Source organism: Moschus berezovskii, chromosome 20 (genome assembly GCF_049115385.1).
Source record: "Moschus berezovskii isolate FMDL1 chromosome 20, NW_MosBer_1.0, whole genome shotgun sequence".
Lineage (NCBI taxonomy): Eukaryota > Metazoa > Chordata > Mammalia > Artiodactyla > Moschidae > Moschus > Moschus berezovskii.
Window position 1 is genome coordinate 34,204,006 of NC_142479.1, and position 19,731 is coordinate 34,223,736.

At 44.1% G+C, this 19,731-nt stretch overlaps 1 protein-coding gene across 1 annotated transcript in view; it reads left to right on the forward strand.

Moving 5' to 3' along the window:
- VPS53 (VPS53 subunit of GARP complex) overlaps nt 1-19,731 on the forward strand; it is a 132,807-nt gene that overhangs the window by 43,740 nt on the left and 69,336 nt on the right. Inside the window, exons 8-11 of the mRNA XM_055402900.2 lie at nt 2,863-2,941; nt 5,500-5,643; nt 6,370-6,512; nt 9,265-9,406. Of these exons, the coding sequence (XP_055258875.2) occupies nt 2,863-2,941; nt 5,500-5,643; nt 6,370-6,512; nt 9,265-9,406 (508 nt within the window). The remainder of the gene's footprint in view (nt 1-2,862; nt 2,942-5,499; nt 5,644-6,369; nt 6,513-9,264; nt 9,407-19,731) is intronic.

Below are 19,731 nucleotides of genomic sequence, written 5' to 3' on the forward strand. Positions count from 1 at the left end.
AGGCCAAAGATGTGTTTTTTTCAGTGTGTCTGATGTCTTTGTAGGATCTTGCTCAGGCAACTGATTGTAAAGACCACTATTCACATCTTGTCCTGCAAGTGCATGAATCAGGGTTTGGGTTTCTAGATACCATCATTACTGTCACTAAGGGGAATGGTTTCTCTTTCATCTGAGTCACTGTTAGACACTTCAGAAGCTACACTTGGAAACGTGCAAAAGCTGATTATTCTGCTCCAGTGTTCATTAAACATCTGACTTGCAATCACTGGTAAGGATGGATGCTGTTGCCAGCTAGAGCTGTAGGATGGGTGTTGTGGAGTAATCAGATAACAATAATACTGAGAGCCATCTAGTCCAGGCCTCCATCCCTGCCCTCTTATTTCACAACCATTCTTAGTTGTGGCCCACATGAGGGAAATGATTTAATTAGGAGTACACGTAGCTCACTAGTTGCACAGTGAAGTCTAGACTGTCTCAAGAAGTAACCTTGGAAATGGACTGTAGAAGAAGGCAAGGGGGTCTGCAAATCACAGGCTGATACTTTTGCCCTTATAGGCTCTGGTTGTTTTTGCAGGCACCCCAATTTCTGTTTTTAAATATTTTATTGAAGTATCGTATAGTTGATTTACACTGTTGTGTTAACTTCTGCTGTACAGCAAAGTGAGTTATACACATATATACATTCCTCTTTATGTTCTTTTCCATTATGGTTTATCCCAGGAGATTGGTTAAAGTTCCCTATGCTATACAGTAGGACCTTGCTGTTTATCCATTCTAACAGTTTGCACCTATTAATCCCAGACTCTCAGTCCATCCCACCCCTTCCTCCCTCCCCCTTGGCAGCCACAGGTCTGTTCTCTATGTCTGTGAGTCTGTTTCTGTTCCATAGATAATTTCATCTGTGTCACATTTTAGATTCCACATGTAAGAAATAACATATGGTATTTGTCTTTCTCTTTCTGACTTACTTCACTTAGTATGATAATCTCTAGGTCCATCCATATTGCCTCAGGCACCCCAATTTCAAATCTGGTTAAGAATATGGGGTTAGGGGATGGCGGAGTAGGAAAGGTGACAGAGGCAGAGCTGGGACCATCACATCACCGAGACACTCAGGAGCCCTGCGAATAAGACTGTGACTTTTCAAACGGGGTGGAACTTCCCCTCCAGGAGTGATCTGTGGCTTCGGGGGGAACCTGTGCTCTCTGTGGCTGCCAAGAGGAGAGAGAAGGAACAGAGGGGCCTGAAAGCTCTGTCTTGTGACCTGGCACCAGGGGAGTCGGTCTGTCTGGCCCATTATGTGGAGTCATAAGACCTCAGAGGTAATGGGTTTACAAAAGCATCTTCGCTCTTGTCAGAACTCATACTCAAGGAATGTTTCCTGTGGTACGCTGGGCAAGTGTAGATGAATCACTTTTTAATGTCATTAGATTCTAATGTGTTGGCTACTTGGGTGACACCCTTATCTCTATCATTTCTCATCCCCTTGGAAAGTAACTAAAAGAGGCTGCAAACCCACCTATAAGAGTAGTTTTAGGTTTTGAAGATAGTGGAAAAACCCTGGAAAGTATTTGGAATAAGGCGTAATTATAACTATGCCACAGAATAACCAACCATTTTGGGTCCTGACTATCCCCTCAATTAAAAAAAAAAATCTCTGTAGGTTGCCAGGAACAGCCTAGTAGCCAAAGAAATTGTGGTTTTGAGCTGTTCACTATTTCTAGAAACTTCATAAAGTTAATTCCAGAGTAACAGGGTAGAGACCAAAAAAGGAAGAACATTATTTTATGGTGCTTTTAGCGAAGATAAAAGATTTGCCTCAGGCTCAGGGCAGTCCAGCTGTGAGGATGGTGGGCAGGAGGGACCCAACTCCCTGGGTTGGGGGAGGGCGAGCTGGTGGCAGGCGGCTGACCCAGAGCTCCTCTGTCCTCCTGGCTGCTTCTCCTTTCTCTTCTTTCCTCTCAGCCAAGCACTATTTCTTGAGCTCCTCATTTCCATGAAAACCACCCGGTTCAGTTCCAACCTCCCGCTTCAAACTCCTTTCCAGTGTGACTCAGTCTTCATCCTCACCATCTCCCGAGCGGACTTAAGTCTTCCTTCAGTGACCTTCACACTCAAGTAGCAGTTCATTTTATCATTTGATCTTTTTACTTTAGAAAACAGTATTTTGGTTCACTTGTTAAAACTTAGACTCTTGATGTTGGTTTCCAGGTTGAAAAAAATGACAACCCTGAAGCAGTTCAAAACCCGCTTCCCATCCTATTCTCCAAGGAATGGCAGAGTAATTACACCAGTAACCCGAAGTGGATTTATATTTGACTTGGGCATTAGTATATAGCATCTTGCTGCGGCGTAACTACCCCAGTGACATTTTGCAAAGACTGATGTATACTACCTCACAACAGCTGAGGGGTGGCCTAGGAGAGCTTTGGGATGTAGAAAGAACCTGTGTGTGCGTGCATGCTTAGTTATGTCCAACTCTGTGACCCTGTGGACTGTAGCCCACCAGGCTTCTCTGTCTATGGGATTTTACAGGCAAGAATACTGGAGTGGGTTGCTATTCTCTTCTCCAGGGGAACTTCCTGACCCAGGGATTGAACCCGCGACTCCTGTGTCTCCTGCATTGCAGGAGAATTCTTTGAATTGCAGGTGGATTCTTTGCCACTGAGCCATTGGGGAAGATGATGTAGTCATAAACCTGCTGCTAACTAGTGTGTGACCTATCTTATCTAGCCACCACTCCCTGCTTCCTGGATGATCCCTGAAGACTTCAGCAGTCATAACCTCTATGGATCCGTGCACAGTTATTTATGGACATTTGGAAATTATGCCAGGCAATGATATGTTCTCTTTTCCCTACAGAGTGAAGGCGGCCCAGACTGAGTTAGGACAGCAAATCCTGGCCGATTTTGAAGAAGCTTTTCCTTCCCAGGGCACCAAGGTATTGTTTTGCATTTTCCCTTCAGTCTTTGGATATTCTCACCATATTCTGGCCTGATTCACACTCACCGTAACTATGACTCACTTACTATTTCAAATGCAGTTGCTGGCAGCCGTAAAGTCTCTGTGCTAAAGTCAGAGTAATGGACCATCCTTGATTTTAAATATCCCGAAGCAATATCAGTTGGCTCCTCATCTGTGTCCTCACAGCATCCACAGTGAGGATTTGTTTTGATTTCATGTAACGTTTGTCAAACCCAAAATGTCTGTCTGGGGAATTACCTTTTTTCTCATGGTTACTCTGTTTGTTTGTTTGTTTAATTTTTTTTTCCAAACCACAGTGATTTTTTTTTTTAAGATTGTTACATAACTTTTTGGTTTCAATTTGGTGGAGAGACAACGGACAGAAACGTGCCCAGGCTTAAGTAATTCTCGTAGTGACAGTTAGGAGACTCGCTTTTAATGGTCAGAATCCTGTTCTTTGGGATGAATCCTTTCAGCTCTCACTGGTAGCCTGGCTGTTTGTGTTGTGTCTGCAAAGCCCACAGTAATTTCATTCGTGAGCTATTGGTTACACTTCTCATGTAACAAGCTTTGCCTCATTTGGCCGTCACTGTGCTGGGGTAACTGCTTTTAGCTCCATCCTTCAAATTGTAGCAGACATAATCTTAATGCTTTGCATGTGTTGAGGAGAGTAGAACCCTCAGAAGCTTTTTTCCCCCTCTATTATTTGAGCTATTTCGGGAGCAAGAACTGTGCGGCTCAGAAATGACCTGAAGCACACACTGGCAGGCAGTGCTTGGTAGATGGAGGTGGGGGATATATGTCTGTTTGCTGAGCCAAGGAACATTTCCTGGATCCGCTCTGTAATTCAACAACTGGAAATATCTTAATCGTTGTTCTTTGTGCCTCATAAAAGAGACTTAGGAAGTATGTGGGGGTAGCTGCCCCAGCTTTGTTATATTACCTCCTATAGGAAACCTGCCTCTGGTTTTCATGTCTACGTATATTCTAGCTGTCTTCTAGCAATCAGGTATTTTATTCATAAAGCATGTTCCTTTGTGGACTTCATCTTCCTTTTCCATTTGCTGAAACTGTGGGGAGTGGGTGTCAGAAAACAGTCCTGTAAAAAGGGATAGTAAGAGATTCACAAGTTATAAGCCCTAGGGTCTGCTTTACTCTACTCTGCTAGTGACCTTGGTTTTAAGAAGTTTTAGGAAGATGCAGATGAAGCCCAGCTTTATCATTTAGGAAAATGTAACATTGACCTACATTATAACTTTTTCTCAGCCCCCACGAGGAAAATGAGGTGAAAATGGTTTTGTTTAACAACTTATTTCCCTTTTCTCTGGCTAGATGACTTGATGTTTCTCTAAAAGTTTTCTTTTTCCCTTCTGAGTGACTAATTGACCTCTCTTAAAGGCTTTGTGTTTTTATTACTGCTTCACAAATTGAAATCAAGATTTGTTTAAAAAGGTATCCAAGGTTACTGTGAGGTCCTTTATAAATGAAAAAATCTGAACCCATGAGCCTGTAGATTTTGGCTTTCATGACTTCTCTGTCAGATTGAACGTTTTCACACAGAAGCCAGAGTTGAGCAGTCAGAATTCTCAGTGAATGACAGAATAGACACTCAGCACGGAGCATACTCAGCATTTAACAGTTTAGTTAGCTCTTGGGCAGCCTAAGTGACACTTAAGAAACTCTTGAACTTCAGTTGAGATGAATAAATTAGAATTGATTTTAAAAAATCATAAAGATTTGGAAGACCCTTAATCATCACCTAATTAAAATGCATTATTTTTTTCCAATTATTTTTCAGATGAATGTCAATAACTGTGCCAAAGTTATGTGGCTGTTTAGCCAAGCCACAAGCCGATACCAAGTGTTCTGTAGTCCACTCAGCCAGCCATGTTCATTCAGTGAGTTACTGTAAAGAAAGGTTCGTGGAGACTCAGTTGCCTTCAGTCCTAACAAAGGCCTTCCCATCCTGATGTATCAGTATAGCCCTTTGATGGTCTTCTACTGTTTTTTTCAGGTCAAGGCGCCAATATCATAACATAATTTGTCTGCCTGTCTGCGTGGTTGACCATCAGTGGGGAAGGATGGTGGATGGAACCTGGATTTAGATTTTAAATGCCAGCATGCTGTTTGGCATAGATACAGCACTTTGAGAACAGGAATCCAAGGTTAGAATCAGAGGAAGGTGGCACATGTGGTATCAGACTGGTGTCATTCTGACTTTTAGGGCCCTTCAGGAAGGTGACTTCAGTTCAGAAAGCAAAAGTTCCTGCCATCATTGCTGGCCCTGTTTCCAGGATGTCTCATTGTTGATTCACGGAGTAGCTTTTATATTGGCTACTACAGACTAGCTTAATGATTCTTTCACTGAGGAACAAGTAACTCAAATATCCATCCACCGCAGAAGAATGAGTGTCAGGGGAGTGGAAATAATAACAACATCATGAGTAGAACAAGAAGCAGCAGCTGTCAGAGGCCATAAGATTTAAAGGTCGTTTCTGGCTTTTGAACTGGTGTGTGTGTTGTGTGTTTTACCAGAGGCCAGGAGGACCCAGCAACGTTCTACGAGATGCATGTCAGGTTGCTAATATCTTGGACCCCAGAATCAAACAGGAAATCATCAAAAAGTTTATTAAACAGCATCTGTCAGAGTACCTAGTACTTTTTCAAGAAAACCAAGATGTAAGTATTGACCAAATGAGCTCAGACGTCACATTTGAATTGTACTAAAAATTGATTGCCCTCAAGTCTATGATTTATATTTTATTAGTATTACTGTCTTAAGATGTTGGTTGTTAAACCCTGATTCCTAGGGGCTGACTGTACAGTTCAGTGATTGTTAACCATTTTAGGGTCCCTGATCCTTTGGAGAAATGGATGAGAGCTAGAGATCTTCTCTGCAAAAATGCACCTATGCATAAAACCTTGCATACAGTTTCAGGAAATTTATAGACCCCTGAAGCCCAGTCATAGACCCCGGGTTAAGAACCTCTGAATCAAGTAAAAAAAAAGTAACCTAGACTCTTTAAACGGAGAAGGCAGTGGCACCCCACTCCCGTACTCTTGCCTGGAAAATCCCATGGACAGAGGAGCCTGGTAGGCTGCAGTCCATGGAGTCGCTAAGAGTCGGACACAACTGAGCGACGTTACTCTCACTTTCATGCATTGGAGAAGGAAATGGCAACCCACTCCAGTGTTCTTGCCTGGAAAATCCCAGGGATGGGGGAGCCTGGTGGGCTGCCTTCTATGGGGTCGCACAGAGTCAGACACGACTAAAGTGACTTAGCAGACTCTAAAATCATGAAAAATAGATTGGTTGTGTTTTTCTTCTATGTTTTTGCTTATTTCCTTCAACTGTAAATACTACTTCTAAGCACTGAGGTAGATTTTATTCCCTGCTTCCCCCAGGTTGCCTGGCTGGACAAAATCGACCGTCGCTATGCCTGGATCAAACGCCAGCTCGTGGACTACGAGGAGAAATATGGCCGGATGTTCCCACGTGAGTGGTACATGGCGGAGAGAATTGCCGTAGAATTTTGCCACATCACAAGGTAGCTGCCAACTTTCTACTGGTTTGGGTATTGATTGATATCAGTTGATTAAAGCCCAGCCCCCCAGTCTCTATGGGTTCCTGTGGCTTTGGAACCACTTCCACCTGTTTTTAAAAATTGGCTTGAGAATCATGATTTTCATGAGAATGTCTTCAGCTGTGCTGAAGTCCCTTCAGAAGACTCCATTCCTGTTGAAAGTTAGAATGTATCCAAACTGAATCCCTAACTCCAGCTGTAGCTGTATTCCACCTTCTCCATCTTCAGAGTTCCAGCCTTAGAGGAGAGAGCATTATGTGATGAGGGGATAAACACTTGATAGGGAAAAATGGAAAAGGGTACATGAGTGCCCTGGGCTAGCAGGCTGTAGCCAAAGCACTTGTTTGTGTGTCTGTTCCACCTCAAGAGTGATATACACACCACATAGCAGCACAGTCTGCTCTTATCTTTGTTCCAGGACTTCCCTATAGCCTTGCCCTACCGCGAACGGCCCACCTTCTTAGCCATCCGAAAGCATGTCAGCCAGATTTCCCTGTAGTGGTTCATTGCCCCACGTTTTCCCCTGTGTCTGTGTCACACGTATCAATGTGCAGTGGACGTACATCCATCATCGCTCTGCTTTTCTGACATGCTGGGTAGACGGTTCCAGAGGGACAGGGCAGTGTCTGCTCCAGTGACATAGTACACACTCAGAAAATAGTTGTTGAGCAGATTTCCCACCCCTAACCCCGTGTTTACAGTCTTCGGATCATCGGTCACTTTGGCATCTGAGTGTTCTGAGCCTTTTAGAGACCTTCTCCCATTCCTCCTGTCTTCAGTTCCATGAGCCATAGCCCAGGGCCAGGTAGTCCCTTTAGATCAAAGAATTAAAGCCCAAGAAGTATAGATCAGTGTGTCCATGACAGAGGTAAAGCTAGAGTCTACAGAGGCCCTCTGACCAGTGCACAATTACATTAACCCCAGTTAATTTTTTAAGAAGTCCCATATGTATGCATAACTCAGCCACCTTAGAGTAATTCATGGTAATCATCTCTCTTAAAATTGTGGAGTACAGTCAAGTTGTATGCTTTAAGAGCACATCATAGGGGGCAGGGATTCATTAAGAGATACTGGTTGCTGATTTTGTTTGCTTTTTTAAATAGGCTTTATTTTTTAAATTATTTATTTATGACTGCTGAGTCTTCATTGCTGTGCATGGGCTTTCTCTATCTGGGGTGAGCAGGGGCTACTATCTACCTGTGGCACACTGGTTTCTCATTGCATTGACTCCTCTTGTTGCAGAGCCTGGGCGCTAGGATGCACATGTAGGCTTTATTTTTTAAAGCAGATTTACGTTCACAGCAAGATTGACAAGAAGAGATTTCCCATATACCCCCTGCCCTCCCCTGCATTCACAGAGGCCTCCGCCATCATCAACATCCCCGACCAGAGTGTATACAGATTACAGTTGCTGAACCTACCTTGATACCTCCTTGCTACCCAGAGTCCCTAGTTTACATTAGGGTCACCCTTGGTGCTTCACATTCTGTGTGATGGTGGTTTTCAGAAACATACTTGCTGCTGGATTTAGAGGACCTTATTGATTCAAGGTTGATTGTGGTTGTCACTTTCTAATTCCTGATTAGCAGAGAAAGAGTGCATTGCTTGAGAGATTGATAACTAATTCACTTTAGCCCCTAGTTCAGTGTCTTGCAAAATGCATTTTCTGTGAAAAATGAAGTCCACAGGACAGTGAGTGTACACAAAAGCCAACACATGTGCTGTTGTGTCAGCTAATGACAGTGCTGCTGCCAAGCTTTCATTGTTTGAATTTTGGCTAAAAGCCTTTAGATACATAATTCTCAAATTAAGAGGCTCTTTGTTTGGTTTTTGTTGTTTATTTGTGTGGGAAGATGATCCGTAGCTCAGTACTTACTGAGAACTCTCATGCAACTGCTCCCTTAAAACGTAGCATTCTGAGATGGGACACTTGAGTGGCCTGTAAGCGTCACAGGCAGGAAACACCCAGATGGGTACCTGTCACTTTTTACAAGGGGATCGACTCTCATCTCTCCCATCTCTACCCAGGGGTCCTGCTTTCTGGTTGAAGAGATGGTTACTGAGCTATGTGGAAGAGGGAGGGCTTTATGGTTCAGTAATTAATGACTTGTAAAATTACATAGAATATATGCATTTTCACCGACTCTGTGGACATGAGTTAGTGAACTCTGGGAGTTGGTGATGGACAGGGAGGCCTGGCGTGCTGTGATTCATGGGGTCGCGGAGAGTCGGACACGACTGAGCGACTGAACTGAATAAAATACTGAGTAAATGCTTCATACATACTATTAACAAGTGAATGGAAATTTTAAAAATAATAAAAATTGTAGTAGCTGTGAAAGCAAATTGATATCCATTATCTTTGATTTTGTTTATTTTTTTTGGACTGGTGGATAATTTCACCTTAAAATTCTTCTTGTTTATTTAGGCTGCATGGTTTATGAGATCTTAGTTCCCCCACCAGGGATTGAACCCAGGCCCTCGGCAGCAAGATTGCAGAGTCCTCACTGCTGGACTGCCAGGAAATTCCCTAAAATTCTTATTTAGAATATGTGTTTCTGTTCCCTGAGCTTTAAACTTAGTTGGTGATAGACTTCAGGTTTTGAAATGACCACATACTTTTTTTTTTTTTTAAAGTATAAGCTAAAGCCACTTCCTTTGTCCTGTCTTGAATGATCAGTTTGTTCGACAACATTCTTCTCTCTTTAATTTGAAGGACAGAACTTGCCAAGATCATGCGCACAAGAGCTAAGGAAATTGAAGTGAAATTGCTTCTCTTTGCTATTCAGAGAACAACTAACTTTGAGGGGTTTCTTGCAAAACGCTTTTCCGGATGTACCCTGACAGATGGAACGCTGGTAAGACTGTCCTAAGGGATACCAGACCGGGGCATTGGTGGCCTGGGTGGGTGGGCTTCGCTTTTGAAGTCTTTTACAGTTTGGTGTTTCCATCCATCAGCTCAAGTGCTTAATCCCCCATCCCAAGGATTTCGTTGAATTCATGCAAATAGTCATACAGAACATTCTGTATGGCTTTATCATTTGTCTATTATGCAGTTTTAGAATGTTTTAGAATGTCTTGTCATCATTTTATCAAGGGATCGGCCCCATTTTAAGCCGAGTAATTCTGTGAGTCATAGAGTCCTCACTTATTCAGTCACAAATACCTTATTACATTATCAACTCTTGAGTTTTATTATAATGAAGATGTGCTTAGAGGAAGATGTAACCCCCAAAAAGGTGAACTGCAACCTTAAAAGCAGAAAACGTTGGAGATTTCTATAATGTCCATCATTGACCTTAGGTAAAAGATGGTATATTCACGCTGTGGAGTAGATAGAACAGCTTCAGAGTGGTAGAATGAGGAATAGACGTAGGTGCGCGGTCACAGGAAGAAAGCCTCTCACGTGTGTAGGTGCAGAACGTTAGCTATAGCCCAGTGGTGGTAATTTAGTCGCTAAGTCATGTCCAACTCTTTGCGACCCCGTGAACTGTAGCTGCCAGGCGCCTCTGTCCATCAGTTTTCCAGGGAAGAATACTGGAGTGGGATGCCATTTCCTTCTCCAAGGGATCTTCCTGAACCAGGGATCTCCTGCATTGTAGGCAGATTCTTTACCAACTGAGCCACACATCCCCGTACATATAGTATAATTCCATTTGTGGAAGAAGCATGTTTATATATGTAAATAGGTAAGAAAAAGGTCTGGAAATGATAACAGTGGATGTCCACTTGTTTCTCAGGGCAGCCCGGCGTCTCTCCACTCTTACCCACTGCCAGGGTCGTGTTCCCAGACTGCAGCCTTCTGTCTCCTGGGGGTTCTATGCTCTGCGGTGTTGTTGCCAGTCACTAGGAACCCCTGAACCTTTCCCACCAATCCATTCCTTTTTGGACTTCTGTCTTTGAAATTCTCTGGCATAATCAATTTACAAATACCTCCTCCAGTTGTTTAGCTGTTGCCTGGCTCTCCTATCTAGTTTGCAGAGTTTCAGATTACAAAAAATCCTGCTGAACCATGAGCTTTTTTTAAGTGGACCGTTTTTAAAGGCTTTATTGAATTTGTTACAGTGTTGTTTCTGTTTCATTTTTTGGTTTTTTGGCTGTGAGACATGTGGGATCTTAGCTCTCCAACTAGGAATCGAACCTGCACCCCCTGCATTGGGAAATCCTGAGCCATGAGCTTTTTATTCACCCTTCACCTCTCCAGTTGGTCAGCTGTCTTCCACACAGGCTTCTCCACGCCACTTCTCTCTTTTAAGACAGTCTCTTCCCCTGAAACAGTTCTTTGTCCCAGTTATTGTGACCCAGCAAACATTCTGCATTCCAGTTCCTGACCATGGCAGCTCCACAGCCTTCAGGGATCTTCCCTTAAAGATGAGTTTCTGGAAAGGCAACGGAACTCCTCCGGCCTCTTCCACAAGGCAGGCCAGGTCCTGGAGAATTGGTTCGTGGCCGCCCTGCTCTGGGGAGATGTGAAGGTTGTGCATCTGTCAGTGACGTTCACTCTGAACCTGGTCCAGCAAACATCTTGCTGTGGGCAAGTGGGGCCACACCTTCACCAGCAGCCTGCAGACATCAGTGTCAGAGACCCCGATGGACTTAGTAGTGACTGCTGACCATGCTCCCAACAGACAGTGTTGGAAAGAGACTGGCCGGGGCTGGGTCAGAAGTGCCACCTGGCCTAATGGCCAGTCTAGCTGCTGGATACCCCATCAAGACTGGCTGTTCCTTGTCTCCTAGCCTCCCCCTGTCTGGCCTTGATCCAGGGATATGCCTTTTGGGTAATCTTTTGTGGTCACCATTTTGTTTCAGGGTAGTGGAACTACAGAATCAATCGAAGTGTATCTTAGTATTCTTTATCATATGCCAGATTTCATCGAAAGTTATCAGATTCCTTGGAAAATAATAGAACAGATAAGATGTCAGCCAAAGGCCAGGTTAACCAGAGACCCTCCCATGCTTGCTCCCTTCCACCCTTCACTGTATCACTCGGGCCTTTTCACGCCCCTTGGTGACCGGTTGACAGTGAAACAATGAGGGTGAGCTCACCTGAAAAGACAGGTTCACCTGGAAAGCTCTTCCTAAAACTGAGCCGTGTGATGCATCATCTTTTGCTCTTTTTTGACAGATGTGGATATCTAGAAACTTAGACTGTTAGAAACTGTTAGAAACTTAGACTGAAAGAGCCTTAAGGACAGGGCGTGTTTTGTTTTTATTATTCCAGCCCCAACAAACTCATAATGTCCTGTGCTATAACAGTTACTGGAAGAAGGGAACTGCCCAGGTTTCTAGCTGATTGCCTAAATTCCTGACTTTTAGGAGGGATTTGATATAGTCTGTAAATTAAAATGCCTTGAAATTAAAAGCAAATGTCTAGATAGGATTTAACTATACCCACATGCATCATTAGAGACTCAGTGATTAGATTTATGGTCAACATTATATTCAGCCTCTATGAAATCACTGAAATGAAAATCACCTTAAAATGGTGAATTTTATGTTAATTATATCACAGTTTTAAAATATCAAGGGTTTTAGAAAATCTGAGTTTAGTTATAAATCATCTTCATGCTTCAGATAATTTATCTACCAAAAAGAGGGAGAGTAATACATGCTTGTTATAGCTCAAACAGAATAAAATATTTTAAAAGAACAATCTCTTCTTGGGACTTCCCTGGCAGTGGATCCAGGTGCAGTGGTTAAGACTTTGCCTTTCAGTGCAGAGGCTATAGGTTTGATCCCTGGTCAGGGAGCTAAAATCCCACATGCCTTGTGGCCAAAAAATCAAAAGATAAAACAGAAGCAATATTGTAACAAATTTAATAAAGAATTTTAAAATGGTCCACATTTTAAAAAAATGGTTGACATAAAAAAAAACTTAAAAAAATAAAATAGAAGACAGAATATTAAAAAAGAATAATCTCTTCTTTCTCAGTTACGCTAAATCTCTCCTCCCAGAGATGTGCACTGTTTAATAGTTTGGGTTATAATTTGAGACTCTTCCAACCATGCATGCACATGTGCGCGCACACACACACCTACACCTACCTGGGTTTTGTTTTGTTTTTTTTAAACAAAAAATAGAAACCATAATGCCTGTGTTTGAAGAGGATTTTATTGAATGCTTCTCCACCAGCGTTTATCCACCAGTGTTTTTCAAGCTCCCTCTTGGGGCAGGGCCTTGGGTAAAGATGAAAAATTGAATCAGACAGGTGCGTATATTCTAGTAGGAGAAAGACACCTATACGTAGCTGTCACAACATGAGATCTGAATGTGGTGGCACCAAGAACAAAAGAGGGGTCCCAGCGAGGTTAAACGAGGTATGCGTAGGCCTGTGCTCACCATCCTATCAACTGAGGCCTCCAGGACATCTTTTTAAGGACAAATCAGGAACTGGGCTGGAATAAAGTATTTATAGAATGAGTAATGCAGAAACTGTGGAGCTTTCATCTCACATTGAAAGCTCTCTTCTCCAGAAAAAGGAAACAGATTCATCTCAAATTTCAGTGTTTCTTCTTTGATGATTTAAAGGGTCCAACTAAGACCTTAGAAAGAGATTTGTGCAGACAGACCCAGATATGGACATACTACTGACTAAAGCCTGGTTGGCTCTTCCCAACAGTAAATGAGACAGCTTGGCTGTCCTGTGGCCGCTGTTGTTTTGATAGTGTTGGGAATCCCATGTGGTTTAATTAGTAGGAATACACTTGCCGTACGAAGACTTTTCATGTATGAACTTGAAATCAACTGTCATCATAGCAAAAAGAATGAATTCTTTCAAACCTGGAAAGTTGTGCATTTTTTGGCAGATTTTTGGTTCCATTTAGCGGCCCCAGAGCTCATGGAACATGTCATTTGAGTTCTTTAAAATCTAAACCTCAACTTGTAATTCTCTGTGGTCTATGACAGCCACAGGAGAAGGCAATGGCAAGCCACTCGAGTACTCTTGCCTAGAAAATCCCATGGATGGAGGAGCCTGGTAGGCTGCAGTCCGTGGGGTCGCTAAGGGTCGGACACGACTGAGCGACTTCACTTTCACTTTTCACTTTCATGCATTGGAGAAGGAAATGGCAGCCCGCTCCGGTGTTCTTGCCTGGAGAATCCCAGGGACGGGGGAGCCTGGTGGGCTTCCGTCTATGGGGTCACGCAGAGTCGAACATGACTGAAGTGACTTAGCAGCAGCAGCAGCAGCATGACAGCTACAGAGCATGAGTGAGTGGCAGATTTGGTTGTCTCTTCCAGCGGGCCTCTTGCATACAGGGCTGAGTTGTGCTGGTGTTGGCTTCCTGCAGGGACTACTTCTTTCATCACAGCAAATTAATCAGAGCAGTAACATGGCCCCCTCAATAGCAGTCATCTGCGTCCACCTCTCGGTGTTTTGTGGCATAACATTTGCCAATGGGATGGTGGTACAGGAGGTACTTGGAGGGCTTTGTTGGAGACTAGGGCAGAAGGGTGAAGCCCAGTGGGCCTCTGCCTTGTAATTTGATGGATGTGTTGCTTTCATTTCCTGGAGCGCTCCCAAAGAGATGAAATAGTAGTGAAAGATCTCACTTGTGATTAAAAACATTCTTTTTATGAGTCTTCTAAGCCCTGTGGTCCTCTCTCATTCCCCGCTGAGCATTGCTCTATTGAGAGGCACAGCCGCGGTCCTACCTTCATGACTTGTACCCCAGTTAAACACTAAGGACAGCTCCCACATGCCGCACTTCCCCGGCTGTTGTGTTAAGCTGCTCTGTATACACAGTCATGCTTTACGTGTGCTGCCTCGATAACTGTCACTACATCTCTATGCAGTGGGGGTTCATTTCCCTTCACATTGCAGGTGGAACTGCTGAGGCATGGAGAAGTTAAGCCACATACCCGAGTGGTAGAGCCTGGACTCGAACCCAGGCCCATCCCTCAGTCAGTGGTCACACCAGCCACACAGTTCCTCAGGTCAGAAAGCACCTTTCCCTTGATTCCATTCTTTCCTTCCCCATCACATCCACTCTCTCACCAAGTTCCCTTGAGTCAGATCTCCTAAAGATGCCCCAGGTGTGGCCACTTTTTTCCATCTCCACGACTCTAGCTTTGCCCACTCTGGTGTTAGCCCCACCTGGCAGCAGCCTCTTCAGAATCTAAAACTGGATCCTTCCACTGCCCTGTTTAGAACCCCCAGTGACTTCCCAGTTGCTGTGAGAAAACCAGCCTTTCCCACAGCCCACAACAGGCTGTGTGATCGGGGGCCCCGCAGCCCCTCCCTGCCATGCTCCTTTCACTCCAGCCTTTGCACCAGCTATCCCTGGGAAGAATGCTCTTCCTGAGGTCTTGGCCCAACCGACTTCTTCTCCTCATTCAAAGCTCTACTCAAATGCCCCTGCCTCAGAGAGGCCCTCTTGAATCACCTTGTGAAGAACCTCCCCAGCTCAGCCCAGTTCCCACACTGTATTTTCAGCACGGCCCCTCCCTTCTTTATCTTGCTCAGTGCTGGATCTCTGGTGCCCAGGAGCGTGCCTGGAGCTGAGCAGATGCTCAGCACACGACTGCAGGATGGGTGGCATCACCTGCTAGTCCCTTTGCCTAGAAAGCCCTGGCCATCCCACACCACTCCCGCACTGAGCTCTGAAGCATCCTTCAGTTCTGGCTCAAACAGCGTTTCCTCAGGGTGCTTTTCTGTGACCCTCTGTTGCATCCTTTCATAGCAACCTCTGCTTTTCCTGCATGGCGCTCCTCAGAGGCTTGTGTGATTCTTTGGTTAAAGTCTGCCTCTCCCACTCGACTGTAAGCTCCCTGAGGACTGAGCATAGTCGGCCTCGCTCCCTGCTTTCCTTGTGGTGTCCAGTACATTCCTTTGTCAAGTGGATGAACGGAGGATTGGTGAGTTGCTTTTCTGGTATCAGCTTGGTTCCCAGTTGGAATGCATGTGCCTCACATGAATGAGCAGGAAGTTTCCAAGTGCCCCTGACTCCAGTAATCTCATCAGTTTGTTAATAGAGACAGACCGTGGGAACAGGAGGGACACCTCTCCTGTGGGGACTCTCCTGACCCGGTGACACCAAACAAGTAATCCACACTGTACTGCCTGGAACGTCTCTCTGCTTTTTCAGGGCTGACTTTTATGTTTGCTTCTTACGACTTACCTCCATCCATTGAATACTCCCATCAGTGAGCGTGGAGCCCAGGAATGCCCTCAGTCCACATCACCAATATCCCCTTTTGTCAAGATTTCCAAGAACACACTGTTTTTAAAACGAGGCCTCAGTTCAGTTCAGTTTAGTTAGTCGCTCAGTCGTGTCCGACTGTTTGCGACCCCATGAATCGCAGCATGCCAGGCCTCCCTGTCCATCACCAACTCCTGGAGTCCACCCAAACTCATGTCCATCGAGTCGGTGATGCCATCCAACCATCTCATCCTCTGTCATCCCCTTTTCCTCCTGTCCCCAATCCCTCCCAGCATCAGGGTCTTTTCTAATGAGTCAACTCTTCGCATCAAGTGGCCAAAGTATTGGAGTTTCAGCCTCAGCATCAGTCCTTCCAATGAACACCCAGGACTGGTCTCCTTTAGGATGGACTGATTGGATCTCCTTGCAGTCCAAGGAACTCTGAAGAGTCTTCTTCAACATCATAGTTCAAAAGCATCAATTCTTCAGCACTCAGCTTTCTTCACAGTCCAACTATGACATCCATACATGACCACTGGAAAAGCCATGGCCTTGACTAGATGAACCTTTGTTGGCAAAGTAATATCTCTGCTTTATAACATGCTATCTAGATTGGTTGTAACTTTCCTTCCGAGGAGTAAGCGTCTTTTAATTTCATGGCTGCAATCAGCATCTGCCGTGATTTTGGAGCCAAAAAAAATAAAGTCTGACACTGTTTCCACTGTTTCCCCATCTATTTCCCATGAAGTGATGAGACCAGATGCCATGATCTTAGTTTTCTGAATGTTCAGCTTTAAGCCAACCTTTTCACTCTCCTCTTTCACTTTCATCAAGAGGCTTTTTAGTTCCTCTTCACTTTCTGCCATAAGGGTGGTGTCATCTGTATATCTGAGGTTATTGATATTTCTCCCGGCAGTCTTGATTCCAGCTTGTGCTTCTTCCAGCCTAGCGTTTCTCATGATGTACTCTGTATATAAGTTAAATAAGCAGGGTGACAATATACAGCCTTGACGTACTCCTTTTCCCATTTGGAACCAGTCTGTTGAGTGCTGCACTCAATATGCCAGCAAATTTGGAAAACTCAGCAGTGGCCACAGGACAGGAAAAGGTCAGTTTTCATTCCAATCCCAAAGAAAGGCAATGCCAAAGAATGTTCGAACTACCACACAATTGCACTCATCTCACACACTAGTAAAGTAATGCTCAAAATTCTCCAAGCCAGGCTTCAGCAATACGTGAACCGTGAACTTCCAGATGTTCAAGCTGGTTTTAGAAAAGGCAGAGGCACCAGAGATCAAATTGCCAACATCCGCTGGATCATGGAGAAAGCAAGAGAGTTCCAGAAAAACATGTATTTCTGCTTTATTGACTATGCCAAAGCCTTTGACTGTGTGGATCACAATAAGCTGTGGAAAATTCTGAAAGAGATGGGAATACCAGACCACCTGGCTTGCCTCTTGAGAAACCTATATGCAGGTCAGGAAGCAACAGTTAGAACTGGACATGGAACAACAGACTGGTTCCAAATAGGAAAATGAGGCCTACGTGTATATAATTGTGAAACATATTATCAACCCTGGTAGGCCTATCAATAGATGAGGAATATTTGGTTCAAAAACTTACATCCTGTTTCTGTTGCTGAACGATCTTGAAGAAAGCTTTGCATTCAGTTGCTGACTTGCTCTCCACGTCTCCAAAGGACCAAAAGACTCAGAATCATAGCGGGTCAGCTCAACAGTGTGATCCCCAAACCCACTTTGACCCAGTAGGATCAGGAATCCAGTGCTATTAACTAATTTAACTTGTTGTTGAAGCTTAGATTCCATTTTTCACCCTCACCCTAAAATACCAGCAACCCTCACAGAGACAACTAAAACTTAGAAATATGGCTTTCAAAGAAGCATTACTTTCTAAAAATAGCCTTATTCTGAAAATAAATGTAAATTGCTTTACCTTTATTAGGGTTTTCTCCCCCACATCAGGCAAAGAATCCAAATTTCAGAGTGTATATATTTGAAATGTTTGCTGGGTTCTTAGATCATGTTGTTTCTCCAGAGGATACCTAAAAAATCATTGTTCTCCTCCTGATTTCCTTGAGCTAATGCATTAATTAGTCTTCCCAGGTGGCGGAGTGGTAAAGAATCCACCTGCCAATGCATAAGACACAAGAGATGCAGGTTCAATCCCTGGGTCAGGAAGATCTCCTGGAGGAGGAAAAGGCAACCTGCTCTAGTATTCTTGCCTGGAAAATTCCATGGACAGGGGATCCTGCAGGCTATAGTCCATAGGGTCGCAAAGAGTTGGCCACAACTGAGCAACTGAGCCTGCGCACGCACACGCAGTGCCTTAATCACAAGGCTTTCTTCATACACCAAGGCTCTGTCTAGCTACATAACAACATCCAAGTGCTTTAGCCAAGAAGTAAGTAGTTTACATGCATGAGCGACTGAACTGAACTGAACTGAACTGAAGTGAAATTGTCTTAAAGCTTAAACGAGACACGGGTGTGGTTTGTGTGTGTGTATGTTTAAGTTTTATTTTTTATTTTTCTGTGTTGTTTGTTGGGTTCCTTTTTTCTTTCTTTTTTCGGTAACATCTTCAGCTGATGTTCTGGCACCTGACAAAGTCATTCAGACACTGTAGTCTGTCTGCCGTCCCTCTTGCCATAGGGATTAATTCAGTCTGCTCCACTGAAACATGCTCAAATTATCACAAGTACTTTTATTATTTTTGAAAATTTGAAAAATACTTATTTGTTGTACTGTGCCGGGTCTTAGTTGTGGCACGTGGGAGCGTCGATCTTCATTGAGGCGTGTGTATCTTTAGTTGCAGCATGTGAAAGCTAGTTCCCTGACTAGGGATCGAACCTGGGCCCCTGCATTGGGAGCTCAGAGTCTAAGTCACTGGACCACCAGGGAGGTCACCTCACAAGTACTTTCAGAAACTCCCTCTGCACCCAGCTTCTTGTCTCAAGAGAGCCGTTCCCCTACCCTCTTCCTCTTCCCCAGCACCTGCCAGTCCCTTTTATCCTGCTTGTCTGCTGAGTTTCCCTTCTGCTAGAATACCCAGCTCCTTGGCATAAACAACATTCTGAGGTCAGATTTGTAAAAAAAAAAAAAAAATTCCAAAGCACCACCTCCATTCTGTTGTTGCACTGGAATCATCGTTGTTAATATGTATCATGTGCTTTAGCGTTTCACAGGTCTTATCACATATTTTAATCCTTCAAGTAGTCTATTACTCTGTCCTCCTCATGCAGCCATTCAGGTGCTGGGGTTCAGAGAAGCTAGGTGACTGGGCCAACGCAACAGCATTGGAGCCAAAACCCACATCTCCAGCCTTCTACTAGCCCGAGGTCTCACTCAGTGATCTTTTGAAAGAGTGGTCATGGGACTTTCCTGTTGGTCCAGTAGCTAAGACTCTGTGCTCCCAGTGCAGGGGACCCAGGTTCGATCCCTGATCAGGGAACTAGATCCCACATGTGGGAATTAAAGAGGTCGAGTGCCACAATTAAAGACTGAAAATCCTGCATGTTGCAGCTAAGACCCAGTGCAGTTAAATAAATGTTTTTTGTTTTTAAATACACACTCAGAAGTATTTGTGAAAAATGGAAAAAAAAAAAGTCACATTCAGGGGCTGGGGAGTAATTTTTCTCCAGGAGATCTTGTTGTGGGTGCTGTGATGGGTCTTAATTGGGAAGAGAAAAGTCTATGATCTGGACACAGAAGATTAGCTCTGGAGTTTGTTTTTTAATTCAAACCCATCTTCATATTTCAGAAGAGATACAGGTCTCTGGCCAGGCACCAGAGATAGGACACAAGATAGATATGATTCCTGCAGTCATAGAACCTGGTGGGGAGGAGACACATACATGAGTAATTGGCAGCATTTTAATAAATACCTGGTTGGGGACATGCCAGGTGGGGATGGAGGCTTCTAAACCAGACTTGCCAGGTGGGGAAAGGCTGCCCAGAACAGGGGACTTCTGACTTAAAGACTGAAGGATGAGAGAGTTTTAGGCAGCTCGCGATTGGGGTCAGGT